Raw genomic sequence first — 19,149 nt, forward strand, 5'->3', positions numbered from 1 at the left:
CATCTGCACGTCGCTCCAACGGGTAGTATAACTTTTTCATTATATTTCATTATATCACAACGGTTTGATCTGTCTTATCTTAGCAAATTCTTCTCAGCTAGCTACATAGCCGTCTTTGTATCAAAGATAATTGCGTAATTATCGTATTTCGCCGTCTAACGTAGTCTTCACTAGCCAGCTAGCTAACGTCCACTGATTAGCTGCACTGGAGAAACTATCACACTCAACTGAACGACTTGATTAGTTTAGTGTTAGCTAGCTACATAGCTGTCTTTGCTGTCTTCGTATCATCGTATCCAAGATAATTGTGTTGTTTAGGTTTAGAGTGTGTAGTCTTAGAGTGATTATCTTAATTTACCGAGGTTAGCTAGCCAGCTATTTGTCGTCCTTAACGTAGGTGACTCTGCTAGCTAGCCAACAGCTAGCCAACGCTAGCCAACGTCTTCTGTATAGAACTCAACTACCCGGTCGCACTCACAGGTAGTATCACATTTTCACTTCATTTCATTACAGTACAACGGTTTGATTTGTTTGATCGTAGCTAGCTACTTAGCTAGCTACATAGCCGTCTTTGTATCAAAGACAATTATCTTTGTATCAAAGATAATTGTGTAGTCTAGAGCGATTTTCTAGGTTCGCTAGCCATCTATTGTCGTTCTTTTAACGCAACGTAACGTAAACAACACTGCTAGCTAGCCTGCTAGCCCCCGAATAGCAACACTGCAGAAACTATTACACTCAACGGAACGACTTGATTAGTGTAGTGTCAACAACGCACCCACTGCCAGCTGGCCTACTTCAGCAGTACTGTATCATTTTAATCATTTTAGTCAATAAGATTCTTGCTACGTAGCTTAACTTTCTGAACATTCGAGACGTGTAGTCCACTTGTCATTCCAATCTCCTTTGCATTAGCGTAGCCTCTTCTGTAGCCTGTCAACTATGTGTCTGTTTATCCCTGTTCTCTCCTCTCTGCACAGACCATACAAACGCTCCTCACCGCGTGGCCGCGGCCACCCTACTCTGGTGGTCCCAGCGCGCACGACCCACGTGGAGTTCCAGGTCTCCGGTAGCCTCTGGAACTGCCAATCTGCGGTCAACAAGGCAGAGTTCATCTCAGCCTATGCCTCCCTCCAGTCCCTCGACTTCTTGGCACTGACGGAAACATGGATCACCACAGACAACACTGCTACTCCTACTGCTCTCTCTTCGTCCGCCCACGTGTTCTCGCACACCCCGAGAGCGTCTGGTCAGCGGGGTGGTGGCACCGGGATCCTCATCTCTCCCAAGTGGTCATTCTCTCTTTCTCCCCTTACCCATCTGTCTATCGCCTCCTTTGAATTCCATGCTGTCACAGTTACTAGCCCTTTCAAGCTTAACATCCTTATCATTTATCGCCCTCCAGGTTCCCTCGGAGAGTTCATCAATGAGCTTGATGCCTTGATAAGCTCCTTTCCTGAGGACGGCTCACCTCTCACAGTTCTGGGCGACTTTAACCTCCCCACGTCTACCTTTGACTCTTTCCTCTCTGCCTCCTTCTTTCCACTCCTCTCCTCTTTTGACCTCACCCTCTCACCTTCCCCCTACTCACAAGGCAGGCAATACGCTCGACCTCATCTTTACTAGATGCTGTTCTTCCACTAACCTCATTGCAACTCCCCTCCAAGTCTCCGACCACTGCCTTGTATCCTTTTCCCTCTCGCTCTCATCCAACACCTCCCACACTGCCCCTACTCGGATGGTATCGCGCCGTCCCAACCTTCGCTCTCTCTCCCCCGCTACTCTCTCCTCTTCCATCCTATCATCTCTTCCCTCCGCTCAAACCTTCTCCCACCTATCTCCTGATTCTGCCTCCTCAACCCTCCTCTCCTCCCTCTCTGCATCCCTTGACTCTCTATGTCCCCTATCCTCCAGGCCGGCTCGGTCCTCCCCTCCCGCTCCGTGGCTCGATGACTCATTGCGAGCTCACAGAACAGGGCTCCGGGCAGCCGAGCGGAAATGGAGGAAAACTCGCCTCCCTGCGGACCTGGCATCCTTTCACTCCCTCCTCTCTACATTTTCCTCCTCTGTCTCTGCTGCTAAAGCCACTTTCTACCACGCTAAATTCCAAGCATCTGCCTCTAACCCTAGGAAGCTCTTTGCCACCTTTTCCTCCCTCCTGAATCCTCCGCCCCCTCCCCCCTCCTCCCTCTCTGCAGATGACTTCGTCAACCATTTTGAAAAGGTCGACGACATCCGATCCTCGTTTGCTAAGTCAAACGACACCGCTGGTTCTGCTCACACTGCCCTACCCTGTGCTCTGACCTCTTTCTCCCCTCTCTCTCCAGATGAAATCTAGCGTCTTGTGACGGCCGGCCGCCCAACAACCTGCCCGCTTGACCCTATCCCCTCCTCTCTTCTCCAGACCATTTCCGGAGACCTTCTCCCTTACCTCACCTCGCTCATCAACTCATCCCTGACCGTTGGCTACGTCCCTTCCGTCTTCAAGAGAGCGAGAGTTGCACCCCTTCTGAAAAAACCTACACTCGATCCCTCCGATGTCAACAATTACAGACCAGTATCCCTTCTTTCTTTTCTCTCCAAAACTCTTGAACGTGCCGTCCTTGGCCAGCTCTCCCGCTATCTCTCTCTGAATGACCTTCTTGATCCAAATCAGTCAGGTTTCAAGACTAGTCATTCAACTGAGACTGCTCTCCTCTGTATCACGGAGGCGCTCCGCACTGCTAAAGCTAACTCTCTCTCCTCTGCTCTCATTCTTCTAGATCTATCGGCTGCCTTCGATACTGTGAACCATCAGATCCTCCTCTCCACCCTCTCCGAGTTGGGCATCTCCGGCGCGGCCCACGCTTGGATTGCGTCCTACCTGACAGGTCGCGAGAATCTGTCTCCTCACCACGCGCTCTCACCACTGGTGTCCCCCAGGGCTCTGTTCTTGGCCCTCTCCTATTCTCGCTATACACCAAGTCACTTGGCTCTGTCATAACCTCACATGGTCTCTCTTATCATTGCTATGCAGACGACACACAATTAATCTTCTCCTTTCCCCCTTCTGATGACCAGGTGGCGAATCGCATCTCTGCATGTCTGGCAGACATATCAGTGTGGATGACGGATCACCACCTCAAGCTGAACCTCGGCAAGACGGAGCTGCTCTTCCTCCCGGGGAAGGACTGCCCGTTCCATGATCTCGCCATCACGGTTGACAACTCCATTGTGTCCTCCTCCCAGAGCGCCAAGAACCTTGGCGTGATCCTGGACAACACCCTGTCGTTCTCAACTAACATCAAGGCGGTGGCCCGTTCCTGTAGGTTCATGCTCTACAACATCCGCAGAGTACGACCCTGCCTCACACAGGAAGCGGCGCAGGTCCTAATCCAGGCACTTGTCATCTCCCGTCTGGATTACTGCAACTCGCTGTTGGCTGGGCTCCCTGCCTGTGCCATTAAACCCCTTCAACTCATCCAGAACGCCGCAGCCCGTCTGGTGTTCAACCTTCCCAAGTTCTCTCACGTCACCCCGCTCCTCCGTTCTCTCCACTGGCTTCCAGTTGAAGCTCGCATCCGCTACAAGACCATGGTGCTTGCCTACGGAGCTGTGAGGGGAACGGCACCTCAGTAATTCCAGGCTCTGATCAGGCCCTACACCCAAACAAGGGCACTGCGTTCATCCACCTCTGGCCTGCTCGCCTCCCTACCACTGAGGAAGTACAGCTCCCGCTCAGCCCAGTCAAAACTGTTCGCTGCCCTGGCCCCCCAATGGTGGAACAAACTCTCTCACGACGCCAGGACAGCGGAGTCAATCACCACCTTCCGGAGACACCTGAAACCCCACCTCTTTAAGGAATACCTAGGATAGGTTAAGTAATCCCTCTCACCCCACCCCCCTAAGTTTTAGATGCACTATTGTTAAGTGACTGTCCCACTGGATGTCATAAGGTGAATGCACCAATTTGTAAGTCGCTCTGGATAAGAGCGTCTGCTAAATGACTTAAATGTAAATGTAATGTAATGGGTGTACTGAGGTGATAGACTAGACTAGTGTCCTATCCAGGGGGTGTACTGAGGAGATAGACTAGACTAGTGTCCTATCCAGGGGGTGTACTGAGGAGATAGACTAGTGTCCTGTCCAGGGGGTGTACTGAGGTGATAGACTAGTGTCCTATCCAGGGGGTGTACTGAGGAGATGGACTAGTGTCCTGTCCAAGGGGGTCTACTGAGGAGATGGACTAGTGTCCTGTCCAAGGGGGTGTACTGAGGAGATAGACTAGTGTCCTGTCCAGGGGGTGTACTGAGGTGATAGACTAGACTAGTGTCCTGTCCAGGTGGTGTACTGAGGTGATAGACTAGTGTCCTGTCCAAGGGGGTGTACTGAGGAGATGGACTAGTGTCCTGTCCAGGGGGTGTACTGAGGTGATAGACTAGACTAGTGTCCTGTCCAGGGGGTGTACTGAGGTGATAGACTAGTGTCCTGTCCAGGTGGTGTACTGAGGAGATAGACTAGTGTCCTGTCCAGGGGGTGTACTGAGGTGATGGACTAGTGTCCTGTCCAGGGGGTGTACTGAGGAGATAGACTAGTGTCCTGTCCAGGGGGTGTACTGAGGAGATAGACTAGTGTCCTGTCCAGGGGGTGTACTGAGGAGATAGACTAGTGTCCTGTCCAGGGGGTGTACTGAGGTGATAGACTAGACTAGTGTCCTGTCCAGGGGGTGTACTGAGGTGATGGACTAGTGTCCTGTCCAGGGGGTGTACTGAGGTGATAGACTAGACTAGTGTCCTATCCAGGGGGTGTACTGAGGAGATAGACTAGACTAGTGTCCTGTCCAGGGGGTGTACTGAGGTGATAGACTAGTGTCCTGTCCAGGGGGTGTACTGAGGTGATAGACTAGTGTCCTGTCCAGGGGGTGTACTGAGGTGATAGACTAGTGTCCTGTCCAGGGGGTGTAACAGCAGAGAAAGCACCCCCCTAATCCACATCGACGGGACAGCAGTGGAGGAGGTGGAACGGTTCAAGTTCCTCGGGGTACACATCACGGACAAACTTAAAATGGTCCACCCACACAGAGTGCAGTGAGGCTGAAGAAATTAGGCTCGTCACCTAAAACCCTTGAGAGCATCCTGTCGGGCTGTATCACCGCCTGGTACGGCAACTGCACCGCCCACAACCACAGGGCTCTCCAGAGGGTGCCCACAACCACAGGGCTCTCCAGAGGGTGGTGCGGTCTGCACAACGCATCACCGGGGGCAAACTACCTGCCCTCCAGGACACCTACACCACCCGATGTCACAGGAAGGCCAAAAAGATCATCAAGGACAACAACCACCCGAGCCACTGCCTGTTCACCCTGCTATCATCCAGAAGGCGAGGTCAGTACAGGTGCATCAAAGCAGGGAAAAACAGCTTCTATCTCAAGGCCATCAGACTGTTAAACAGCCATCACTAACTCAGAGAGGCTCTACCTACATACAGACTTTAAAATCATTGGCCACTTTAATAAATAGATCACTTTGTCACTTGAATAATGCCACTTTTGTAATGTTTACATATCTTGCATCACTCATCTCATATGTATATACTGTTTTATACTATCTATTCTATGACGCTCTGTCATAAGATGTGTGTATTAGGTAGTTGGTGGGAAATTGTTAGATTACTTAGATTTGTGTGTATAAGGTAGTTGTTGTGGAAATTGTTAGATTACTTGTTGGTTATCACTGCATTGTCGGAACTAGAAGCACAAGCATTTCGCTGCACTCGCATTAACATCTGCTAATCGTGTGTATGTGACCAATAACATCTGCTAATCGTGTGTATGTGACCAATAACATCTGCTAATCGTGTGTATGTGACCAATAACATCTGCTAATCGTGTGAATGTGACCAATAACATCTGCTAACCCTGTGTATGTGACCAATAACATCTGCTAACCAAGTGTATGTGACCAATAACATCTGCTAATCGTGTGTATGTGACCAATAACATCTGCTAACCCTGTGTATGTGACCAATAACATCTGCTAACCCTGTGTATGTGACCAATAACATCTGCTAACCCTGTGTATGTGACCAATAACATCTGCTAACCCTGTGTATGTGACCAATAACATCTGCTAACCCTGTGTATGTGACCAATAACATCTGCTAACCCTGTGTATGTGACCAATAACATCTGCTAACCCTGTGTATGTGACCAGTAAGATGTGATTATACACCACGCTGTCTCGCTACAGAAACAGGAGATTACTGGTCTTACTGGTTCTTGGAGACGGATGGTTTACTGTGCTTTATTGCTAAATAAACTACCTGGGATATACTTTGAAATTATACGGTAAATTGTAGCTATAATAAATTTACCAAATAATGACATGGTTTCTTTAGCATTTATCACTATAAACGTCCATAGGATAACAGTGAAGATGTCTCTTGATAGAGCATAAATAATTATTATAAGCCATATAGCGGCAGGGTAGCCTAGTGGTTAGAGTGTAGGGACGGCAGGGTGGCCTAGTGTTTAGAGCGTAGGGACGGCAGGGTGGCCTAGTGGTTAGAGTGTAGGGGTGGCAGGGTAGCCTAGTGGTTAGAGCGTAGGGACGGCAGGGTGGCCTAGTGTTTAGAGCGTAGGGACGGCAGGGTGGCCTAGTGGTTAGAGCGTAGGGACGGCAGGGTGGCCTAGTGGTTAGAGCGTAGGGACGGCAGGGTGGCCTAGTGGTTAGAGCGTAGGGACGGCAGGGTGGCCTAGTGGTTAGAGCGTAGGGACGGCAGGGTGGCCTAGTGGTTAGAGCGTAGGGGCGGCAGGGTAGCCTAGTGGTCAGAGCGTAGGGACGGCAGGGTGGCCTAGTGGTTAGAGTGTAGGGACGGCAGGGTGGCCTAGTGGTTAGAGTGTAGGGACGGCAGGGTGGCCTAGTGGTTAGTGTAGGGACGGCAGGGTGGCCTAGTGGTTAGAGTGTAGGGACGGCAGGGTGGCCTAGTGGTTAGAGTGTAGGGACGGCAGGGTGGCCTAGTGGTTAGAGTGTAGGGACGGCAGGGTAGCCTAGTGGTTAGAGTGTAGGGACGGCAGGGTGGCCTAGTGGTTAGTGTAGGGACGGCAGGGTGGCCTAGTGGTTAGAGTGTGGGGACGGCAGGGTGGCCTAGTGGTTAGAGTGTAGGGGCGGCAGGGTGGCCTAGTGGTTAGAGTGTAGGGGAGGCAGGGTGGCCTAGTGGTTAGAATGTAGGGACGGCAGGGTGGCCTAGTGGTTAGAGTGTAGGGACGGCAGGGTGGCCTAGTGGTTAGAATGTAGGGACGGCAGGGTGGCCTAGTGGTTAGAGTGTAGGGACGGCAGGGTGGCCTAGTGGTTAGAGTGTAGGGACGGCAGGGTGGCCTAGTGGTTAGTGTAGGGACGGCAGGGTAGCCTTGTGGTTAGAGTGTAGGGACGACAGGGTAGCCTAATGGTTAAGCGCATTGGACTAGTAACCGGAAGGCTGCAAGTTCAAATCCCCTGAGCTGACAAGGTACAAATCTGTCGTTCTGCCCCCGAACAGGCAGTTAACCCATTGTTCCTAGGCCGTCATTGAAAATAAGAATTTGTTCTTAACTGACTTGCCTAGTTAAATAAAAGGTAAAAAAATAAATACAGCATCAGTTTTTATCCAAAGCGACAACCGTAAATCACAGTCCACAGACGCTGAGAGGTGTTGGTCCCATTGGGACATGGCTACGCAGCTAGGAGACCATCATCCGCGGGGCCACGCACCTCACGAACGTGCACCTCCCCAAAAATCCCAACCAACAACTTTCCAGTACACGTCCTCTATTCAATGGAATGTTTGGAATGTGTTGACAGTTGGAGAAATTGCTTGAGCTGCGCTGAGAACTCAAAAAGTATGAAAGACAACAGTCCAATATTCTAGAACACTGCTGTGTCAATATGGCGTCCAAATGTGGTACTCTGATAGACCCTTTACAGTCCTGCACGCTTACATTTTACCTATGGGTGGCCACAGAGGGAATCGAACCCACAGCCAAGGTGTAAACTGGGTGGTACAGGACCTGCTGTGAGTGTAGGTGATGTCTCCTCGAGGGTTGATGTTGATCTTCCCTGGGATGCAGGAGATCTTCCGCTCTGTGTCCTTGGTCAGCAGTTTCAGGCACAGACCACACCTGGGAAAGACAAGTTGTGGTGGTCAGGCGAGGTTAACATGAGGTCGCATTCATTGGGAACCAAACGGACTAAACAGGTAAGGATCTGGACCTACACTTGGCCAGTAAGAAACGCTCATATTTCATTTTGTGATGCAAAAGGTTTTCTGTTGTGCCCAAATGAATAAGACCAATGACAGACAGCCGGACGCGCATCCCAGAGCTGCCACACACCTGTACAGAGTTGCTGCGTTGCCTGGGGAGTCCCGGTTCTTATAGTCAGGATCGAAGAGACACTCAATTTTCTTCTGGAATAACTTACTGAGGAAAGGGAGAAAAGAAAGGTGTTGGCTGAAGCAGAATGATCCGTCTCCCAGGACAACATCACTAGGTCTACCTTTTGAACTTGTCTTTTCTGTCCGTGATGTCGTCTGCCTCGTTGTGGCTGAAGAGCTCAGACATGTCCGCTGCCAGGTTACTGTTGATGCAGTTCATGTTGCAGGGTGTGGCCACGATGGCACTCATGTGCTTGTGACAGTACTGGATGCACTCCTCCACCTATGAGAGGTCAACATGTGACTGAATGCACTCCTCCACCTATGAGAGGTCAACATGTGACTGAATGCACTCCTCCATCTATGAGAGGTCAACATGTGACTGAATGCACTCCTCCATCTATGAGAGGTCAACATGTGACTGAATGCACTCCTCCACCTATGAGAGGTCAACATGTGACTGAATGCACTCCTCCACCTATGAGAGGTCAACATGTGACTGAATGCACTCCTCCATCTATGAGAGGTCAACATGTGACTGAATGCACTCCTCCATCTATGAGAGGTCAACATGTGACTGAATGCACTCCTCCACCTATGAGAGGTCAACATGTGACTGAATGCACTCCTCCACCTATGAGAGGTCAACATGTGACTGAATGCACTCCTCCACCTATGAGAGGTCAACATGTGACTGAATACACTCCTCCACCTATGAGAGGTCAACATGTGACTGAATACTCTCCTCCACCTATGAGAGGTCAACATGTGACTGAATGCACTCCTCCACCTATGAGAGGTCAACATGTGACTGAATGCACTCCTCCACCTATGAGAGGTCAACATGTGACTGAATGCACTCCTCCACCTATGAGAGGTCAACATGTGACAGTACAGTATACAACTAAAAGACAGGTTGACATAATTAGGTCATTGAGTTTGTTCAATGCCACAGGAAGTCCTGTGTCACTTGCAATAAAAGTAACATGTTACACTTCTAAAAACAACTGTAACGGTAACCATGCAACAGGAAGTGAAGCGTTCCAAAGACCCTTCGTTTTCTGTAACCATGCAACAGGAAGTGAAGCGTTCCAAAGAATCTTCATTTTCTGTAACCATGCAACAGGAAGTGAAGCGTTCCAAAGGCTCTTCGTTTTCTGTAACCATGCAACAGGAAGTGAAGTGTTCCAAAGAACCTTCATTTTCTGTAACCATGCAACAGGAAGTGAAGCGTTCCAAAGTCCCTTCATTTTCTGTAACCATGCAACAGGAAGTGAAGCGTTCCAAAGGCCATTCATTTTCTGTAACCATGCAACAGGAAGTGGAGCGTTCCAAAGACCCTTCGTTTTCTGTAACCATGCAACAGGAAGTGGAGAGTTCCAAAGGCCCTTCGTTTTCTGTTTCAGACTAAAGTGAAGAGAGAAGCCTATTAGCTGATTGGTTTTCTGTTTTGTTCATGAGTGCCATTTTATTCAACGACCAACAAGAGCTTGCTGGTTCATTTACTGTAGCAGAGAGGAAGAGGCGAAGCGAGAGGTTTCACTCCTCGCCAAAAATCAGTCCAATATATTTTATTTTGTTGTAAAAGGTTCCCAATAGCCTTTTCCCCAACCTCAGTTCAACCACTTTGCGTTCGTTTTTCAACTACAACAGAAAACCAGGGCCCCCGAAACGTACGGTACATTGGAACCGCCATAGCAACCCCAGCTCCCGCCATTACAACACTTACTAACGTGTCCATCTTCAAGAACTCGGAGGAGATGAGGATTGAGATCACATTGCTGGGCTCTGTAACCACACAACCAACAAACACCACGTACACAACCAATGTTAACACACAACCAACAAACACCACGTACACAACCAACAAACACCACGTACACAACCAACAAACACCACGTACACAACCAACAAACACCACGTACACAACCAACAAACACCACGTAACCAACCGATGTTAACGCACAACCAACAAACACCACGTACACAACCAACAAACACCACGTACACAACTAACAAACACCACGTACACAACCAATGTTAACACACAACCAACAAACACCACGTACACACAACCAACAAACACCACGTACACAACCAACAAACACCACGTACACAACCAACAAACACCACGTACACAACTAACAAACACCACGTACACAACCAATGTTAACACACAACCAACAAACACCACGTACACAACCAACAAACACCACGTACACAACCAACAAACACCACGTACACAACCAACAAACACCACGTAACCAACCGATGTTAACGCACAACCAACAAACACCACGTACACAACCAACAAACACCACGTACACAACCAACAAACACCACGTACACAACCAACAAACACCACGTACACAACCAACAAACACCACGTACACAACCAACAAACACCACGTACACAACCAACAAACACCACGTACACAACTAACAAACACCACGTACACAACCAATGTTAACACACAACCAACAAACACCACGTACACACAACCAACAAACACCACGTACACAACCAACAAACACCACGTACACAACCAACAAACACCACGTACACAACTAACAAACACCACGTACACAACCAATGTTAACACACAACCAACAAACACCACGTACACAACCAACAAACACCACGTACACAACCAACAAACACCACGTACACAACCAACAAACACCACGTAACCAACCGATGTTAACGCACAACCAACAAACACCACGTACACAACCAACAAACACCACGTACACAACCAACAAACACCACGTACACAACCAACAAACACCACGTACACAACCAACAAACACCACGTACACAACCAACAAACACCATGTACACAACCGATGTTAACACACAACCAACAAACACCACGTACACAACCAACAAACACCACATACACACAACCAACAAACACCACGTAACCAACCAACAAACACCACGTACACAACCAATGTTAACACACAACCAACAAACACCACGTACACAACCAACAAACACCACGTACACAACCAACAAACACCACGTACACAACCAACAAACACCACGTACACAACCAACAAACACCATGTACACAACCGATGTTAACACACAACCAACAAACACCACGTACACAACCAACAAACACCACATACACACAACCAACAAACACCACGTAACCAACCAACAAACACCACGTACACAACCAACAAACACCACGTACACAACCAACAAACACCACGTAACCAACCAACAAACACCACATACACACAACCAACAAACACCACGTACACAACCAACAAACACCACGTACACAACCAACAAACACCACGTACACAACCAACAAACACCATGTACACAACCAACAAACACCACGTACACAACCAACAAACACCACGTACACAACCAACAAACACCATGTACACAACCGATGTTAACACACAACCAACAAACACCACGTACACAACCAACAAACACCACATACACACAACCAACAAACACCACGTAACCAACCAACAAACACCACGTACACAACCAACAAACACCACGTAACCAACCAACAAACACCACATACACACAACCAACAAACACCACGTACACAACCAACAAACACCACATACACACAACCAACAAACACCACGTACACAACCAACAAACACCACGTACACAACCAACAAACACCACGTACACAACCAACAAACACCACGTACACAACCAACAAACACCACGTACACAACCAACAAACACCACGTACACAACCAACAAACACCACGTACACAACCAACAAACACCACGTACACACAACCAACAAACACCACGTACACAACCAACAAACACCACGTACACAACCAACAAACACCACGTACACAACCAATGTTAACACACAACCAACAAACACCACATACACAACCAACAAACACCACGTAACCAACCAACAAACACCACGTACACACAACCAACAAACACCACGTACACAACCAACAAACACCACGTACACAACCAACAAACACCACGTACACAACCAACAAACACCACATACACACAACCAACAAACACCACATACACACAACCAACAAACACCACATACACACAACCAACAAACACCACATACACAACCAACAAACACCACATACACACAACCAACAAACACCACATACACAACCAACAAACACCACGTACACAACCAACAAACACCACGTACACAACCAATGTTAACACACAACCAACAAACACCACGTACACAACCAACAAACACCACGTACACAACCAACAAACACCACGTACACAACCAACAAACACCACGTACACAACCAACAAACACCACGTACACAACCAACAAACACCACGTACACAACCAACAAACACCACGTACACAACCAACAAACACCACATACACACAACCAACAAACACCACGTACACAACCAACAAACACCACATACACACAACCAACAAACACCACGTACACAACCAATGTTAACACACAACCAACAAACACCACGTACACAACCAACAAACACCACGTACACAACCAACAAACACCACGTACACAACCAACAAACACCACGTACACAACCAACAAACACCACGTACACAACCAACAAACACCACGTACACAACCAACAAACACCACGTACACAACCAACAAACACCACGTACACAACCAACAAACACCACGTACACAACCAACAAACACCACGTACACAACCAACAAACACCACGTACACAACCAACAAACACCACGTACACAACCAACAAACACCACGTACACAACCAACAAACACCACATACACACAACCAACAAACACCACGTACACAACCAACAAACACCACGTACACAACCAACAAACACCACGTACACAACCAACAAACACCACGTACACAACCAACAAACATCACGTACACAACCAACAAACACCACGTACACAACCAACAAACACCACGTACACAACCAACAAACACCACGTACACAACCAACAAACACCACGTACACAACCAACAAACACCACGTACACAACCAACAAACACCACATACACACAACCAACAAACACCACGTACACAACCAACAAACACCACGTACACAACCAACAAACACCACGTACACAACCAACAAACACCACGTACACAACCAACAAACACCACGTACACAACCAACAAACACCACGTACACAACCGATGTTAACACACAACCAACAAACACCACGTACACAACCGATGTTAACACACAACCAACAAACACCACGTACACAACCAACAAACACCACGTACACAACCAATGTTAACACACAACCAACAAACACCACGTACACAACCAACAAACACCACGTACACAACCAATGTTAACACACAACCAACAAACACCACGTACACAACCAACAAACACCACGTACACAACTAACAAACACCACGTACACAACCAATGTTAACACACAACCAACAAACACCACGTACACAACCAACAAACACCACGTACACAACCAACAAACACCACGTACACAACCAACAAACACCACGTACACAACCAACAAACACCACGTACACAACCAACAAACACCACGTACACAACCAACAAACACCACGTACACAACCAACAAACACCACGTACACACAACCAACAAACACCACGTACACAACCGATGTTAACACACAACCAACAAACACCACGTACACAACCAACAAACACCACGTACACAACCAACAAACACCACGTACACAACCAACAAACACCACGTACACAACCAACAAACACCACGTACACAACCAACAAACACCACGTACACAACCAACAAACACCACGTACACAACCAACAAACACCACGTACACACAACCAACAAACACCACGTACACAACCGATGTTAACACACAACCAACAAGCAACACATACTGACCAAACACACTGACAGACCAACAAGCACACCGCTATTAGTGACCACATCCCTGTCGTCTCCATGGTGATCATTTGCCACGCCCAGGTAAGTGATGGTATGGTACTGTACAGGCATCGGTGTATGTAGCTACAGTACGTCTGATGCGAGAGCAGATATTCAACTCTTTACCGAGCTTGGGTTTGTCATGGTTGCCATCGACGGCCATTTTGTGCCTCTTGACGTAGTTCATGAGCCAGTCGAAGATCTGCACGTCACAGTGCACAGAGATGTCCACCTCCTCCCAGCGCTGGGTGTCAACAGAGAGGTACTCAGCAAAGTAACGCATCTCGTTGATCAGAAGGTCACGGGGACACATGAAGTCCTGCTTCAGGTTCTTAGCCTCGTCACACACGTGGATCACCATATTGGGCCTGCGTGGGGAGAGAGATACAGGCAGGCAGACAGACAGACAGGCAGACAGGCAGGCAGACAGGCAGGCAGACAGGCAGACAGGCAGGCAGACAGGCAGGCAGACAGGCAGGCAGACAGGCAGGCAGACAGGCAGGCAGACACACACAGAGACAGAGAGGAATAACTCTTGATTTTTGTATTAGAGTACATTTGAGTATTTGTTAGCAGACTAAGTTCTTGATCTTGCTCTATGAAACTCTTTGATCACCTTGACATGAGCTGGACTGGTTAACAGTGCATTTCTGTTTGACGGTAGTTAGACCAGGCACTCACCCTTTCCCCTCCTGGGGCTTCTCGCCCTCCTCTGCAGACTCCCTGCTCTCCTTCTCCACCGAGCTTCCTCTGGAAGGGTTCACCGCCAGGCCTGGGGAGTGGAAACACCAAACAAGACTGTGGACTAACCCTGACCCTGAACTAAAGCCTCGATATTCAGACATGATGAGTCTTCAGGTCTTACTGCCTGCTACATTGGACGCAGAACTTTAGCATCTGACTGGCTGCATCACCTCTTGGTATGGCAACTGCACCGCCCTCGATCACAAGGACGCTACAGAGGGTGGTGCTGTCATCCAGGACCTATATACCCCAGCCCATAGACTGTTCTCTCTGCTACAGAGGGTGGTGCTGCCATCCAGGACCTATATACCCCAGCCCATAGACTGTTCTCTCTGCTACAGAGGGTGGTGCTGCCATCCAGCACCTATATACCCCAGCCCATAGACTGTTCTCTCTGCTACAGAGGGTGGTGCTGCCATCCAGGACCTATATACCCCAGCCCATAGACTGCTCTCTCTGCTACAGAGGGTGGTGCGCACGGCCCAGTACACCACTGGGGCTGAGCTCCCTGCCATCCAGGACCTATATACCTATATAGTCTCATTATTATAATACTACAGGCAGGCTGACCCTCAGCAGCTCCTACGTTAGGCAGGCTGACCCTCAGCAGCTCCTACGTTAGGCAGGCTGACCCTCAGCAGCTCCTACGTTAGGCAGGCTGACCCTCAGCAGCTCCTACGTTAGACAGGCTGACCCCCAGCAGCTCCTACGTTAGACAGGCTGACCCCCAGCAGCTCCTACGTTAGACAGGCTGACCCTCAGCAGCTCCTACATTAGGCAGGCTGACCCCCAGCAGCTCCTACATTAGGCAGGCTGACCCCCAGCAGTTCCTACGTTAGACAGGATGACCCCCAGCAGCTCCTACGTTAGACAGGCTGACCCCCAGCAGCTCCTACGTTAGACAGGCTGACCCTCAGCAGCTCCTACGTTAGACAGGCTGACCCTCAGCAGCTCCTACGTTAGACAGGCTGACCCTCAGCAGCTCCTACGTTAGACAGGCTGACCCCCAGCAGCTCCTACGTTAGACAGGCTGACCCTCAGCAGCTCCTACGTTAGGCAGGCTGACCCCCAGCAGCTCCTACGTTAGACAGGCTCATCATCACAGACATAGTTCCCCAGACCACTACAGAAGCACTAGCACATCAACACCAGTCAGCCTCACCCGTCCCTGAGATGGAGCTCTGATTGGTCCGCGTCTCCCCCACGTCTCCCGTGGTGTCCAATAGTGTGGATTTGATGTAGTCCACAGGGGAGGAGCCTTCTGCCGTCAGCGCGTTGCATTGGTCGTCCACGTGATGGAACCCTCCGGTGCTCTTCAGCTCCTCGAACCTCTGCGCACACTGAAGGTAGGCACGACAATCACCATGGCAACCATGTCACTGCTATACCATGATAACAACAACAACCCTCAGACCACATCATCTGGGTTCCGGTAACCCCAGGACAACATTCAACAGCAGTCCAAACTCAACTCAGTTATAGTACAGCTGACAACAGAGATTGGTGGGCGTTTCTATGTATCATGTGACACACGTGTACAAGTGCAATGGAAATGTGTTTCTGGTCATATCCCAACTCCCCCTGGAACAGACGTGGACCGTGGGGTCATATCCCAACTCCCCCTGGAACAGACGTGGACCGTGGGGTCATATCCCAACTCCCCCTGAAACAGACGTGGACCGTGGGGTCATATCCCAACTCCCCCTGAAACAGACGTGGACCGTGGGGTCATATCCCAACTCCCCCTGAAACAGACGTGGACCGTGGGGTCATATCCCAACTCCCCCTGAAACAGACGTGGACCGTGGGGTCATATCCCAACTCCCCCTGGAACAGACGTGGACCGTGGGGTCAAGTCTAGGGTCACCATTTTCCAGCGTCCCTGGAGCAATTGCGGTTAAAGTGCCTTGCTGAAGAGCACAGCGGCAGATTGTTCACCTTGTCGGCTCTAGGATTCCAAATTTAGATTACAGGCTTAAAACTCTTACCTCGAGGCTACCCGTCACGCCAAACAGTGACCATAGGGAGTTGGTAAGACCACTCAGACAGATCTCAGACCAGGCTAATAGCCTTTTACGATCTCTCCTTAGTGGGAGCAGTGGTTAGCAAGCTTGCCTACAGACTGGGAGACCCGGGTTCGCACTGTAGCCGTTAGCTACTATAGTTTCAATCAATCACTATGTTTATTGTCCCAATGTGCAGTGCATGTAGAGCTTACCTCCTTGGGTGTGAAGCCAGGGACCAGCATGGCCACGTTGTCCCAGTTGATGGGCTGTGGAACGCTCCAGAGAGAGCTCAGCACCATGTCCAGGACCAGGAGGTTGTTTTCATTGGGAAAGTTGTTGTTCAGGGTGCAGTAACGACTCATGTCTGTCAGCAGGTAAGGGTGAGAGATCAAAGTTGACTCAGCGATATGACATTATCATACATTATTACGTCTGAAGGGTGAGAGATCAGAGCATTATTCTGTTAAAGGTACTCAGTGATATGACATTATCATACATTATTACGTCTGAGGGGTGAGAGATCAGAGCATTATTCTGTTAAAGGTACTCAGTGATATGACATTATCATACATTATTACGTCTGAGGGGTGAGAGATCAGAGCATTATTCTGTTAAAGGTACTCAGTGATATGACACCATCATACATTATTACGTCTGAGGGGTGAGAGATCAGAGCATTATTCTGTTAAAGGTACTCAGTGATATGACACCATCATACATTATTACGTCTGAGGGGTGAGAGATCAGAGCATTATTCTGTTAAAGGTACTCAGTGATATGACACCATCATACATTATTACGTCTGAGGGGTGAGAGATCAGAGCATTATTCTGTTAAAGGTACTCAGTGATATGACACCATCATACATTATTACGTCTGAAGGGTGAGAGATCAGAGCATTATTCTGTTAAAGGTACTCAGTGATATGACACCATCATACATTATTACGTCTGAAGGGTGAGAGATCAGAGCATTATTCTGTTAAAGGTACTCAGTGATATGACATTATCATACATTATTACGTCTGAGGGGTGAGAGATCAGAGCATTATTCTGTTAAAGGTACTCAGTGATATGACACCATCATACATTATTACGTCTGAAGGGTGAGAGATCAGAGCATTATTCTGTTAAAGGTTAGACTCAGTGATATGACACCATCATACAAGGGTGGAGGCGACTTTATGCGCACAGGAAGCTGCGGTTTCTTCAATCGACAATAGTAAATGGGACGGTCTACTTGACACAGATACATAAGAATAACAAGAGCATGTATAGAAAGCCTTGACAACCCAACAGCATCTCTAAACTAAATTCTGGTATAGGCTTCTCCTACTTTGTCCCACCGTTGTCATTGAACAGCTGACTGTCAATGGCATACGCGGTGAACAGCGCACACACATTATCTTCTTGTAACAAGGATGGATTGTCGTCCCTTGGAAGGCCCCTTTGACTTGGAGTCTAACTTTCCAACCCAAATGTAATGGCATTTGTTTTTTGTCAACAGCTTATTCTAGCAAGCTAGCTACCTATAGTGCACATCACTGTACTAGAAGCTAAATACGATACGTTTGTATTATAGTATCTAGTTGGCTGTACGGTTATCTTGCATCTTACTGATTCAATGATGATAGGACGTTCCGGTGTACCGTAGCCGTCATCCACGGTTAACGCTTAATGCTGCTACCGAGCTAGCGGCACTCTCTCTGCAGTATCATCCCGGGGACGAGTTGACGGACAGACAAGACAGTCAATCAGCATTGCATACGGGATGGAAACACCCTAAAACGCTCGGTAATGACGTTTAGATAACGAACCGCCGGTCGTTGTAACGTCGTCGTCGTCCCCAAACAGAATATTCTGTTGCGTTGATTCCGCTTCTTTTTCCGGTGCCGCAGTGCAGCAGCTGCGCGTCCCGGGTTGCTTAGCGACAGAAGGGCCCTTTTCGGATGAATCAAATGAAGGGAAATGACTTTGTATCCGGCAGGGTGGGTCACCACGTGTTTTTTGTTCCCCCCCAACAACTTTCCACAAATGTATTCAAAGCAAACTGAATAGACATATTGTTAAATTGACATATTGTTAAATTGACATATTGACAT

General features: G+C 48.6%; 1 protein-coding gene across 1 annotated transcript; it reads right to left on the bottom strand.

The window, feature by feature from the left end:
• Window positions 1–7,787: 7,787 nt before the first annotated feature.
• Window positions 7,788–18,982, bottom strand: LOC124027529 (SANT and BTB domain regulator of class switch recombination-like). Its single transcript, XM_046339940.1, has 9 exons — window positions 18,665–18,982; window positions 17,261–17,412; window positions 16,205–16,382; window positions 14,980–15,070; window positions 14,425–14,666; window positions 10,118–10,176; window positions 8,511–8,671; window positions 8,348–8,434; window positions 7,788–8,134 (listed from the first exon to the last, which is right to left on the bottom strand). The coding sequence occupies exons 2-9, from the start codon at window positions 17,408–17,410 to the stop codon at window positions 7,951–7,953; spliced, it is 1,152 nt and encodes a 383-aa protein (XP_046195896.1). The 5' UTR covers window positions 17,411–17,412; window positions 18,665–18,982; the 3' UTR covers window positions 7,788–7,950.
• Between the last annotated feature and the right edge of the window lie 167 nt (window positions 18,983–19,149).

This window comes from Oncorhynchus gorbuscha, unplaced genomic scaffold (genome assembly GCF_021184085.1).
Source record: "Oncorhynchus gorbuscha isolate QuinsamMale2020 ecotype Even-year unplaced genomic scaffold, OgorEven_v1.0 Un_scaffold_3332, whole genome shotgun sequence".
NCBI classification, from domain to species: domain Eukaryota; kingdom Metazoa; phylum Chordata; class Actinopteri; order Salmoniformes; family Salmonidae; genus Oncorhynchus; species Oncorhynchus gorbuscha.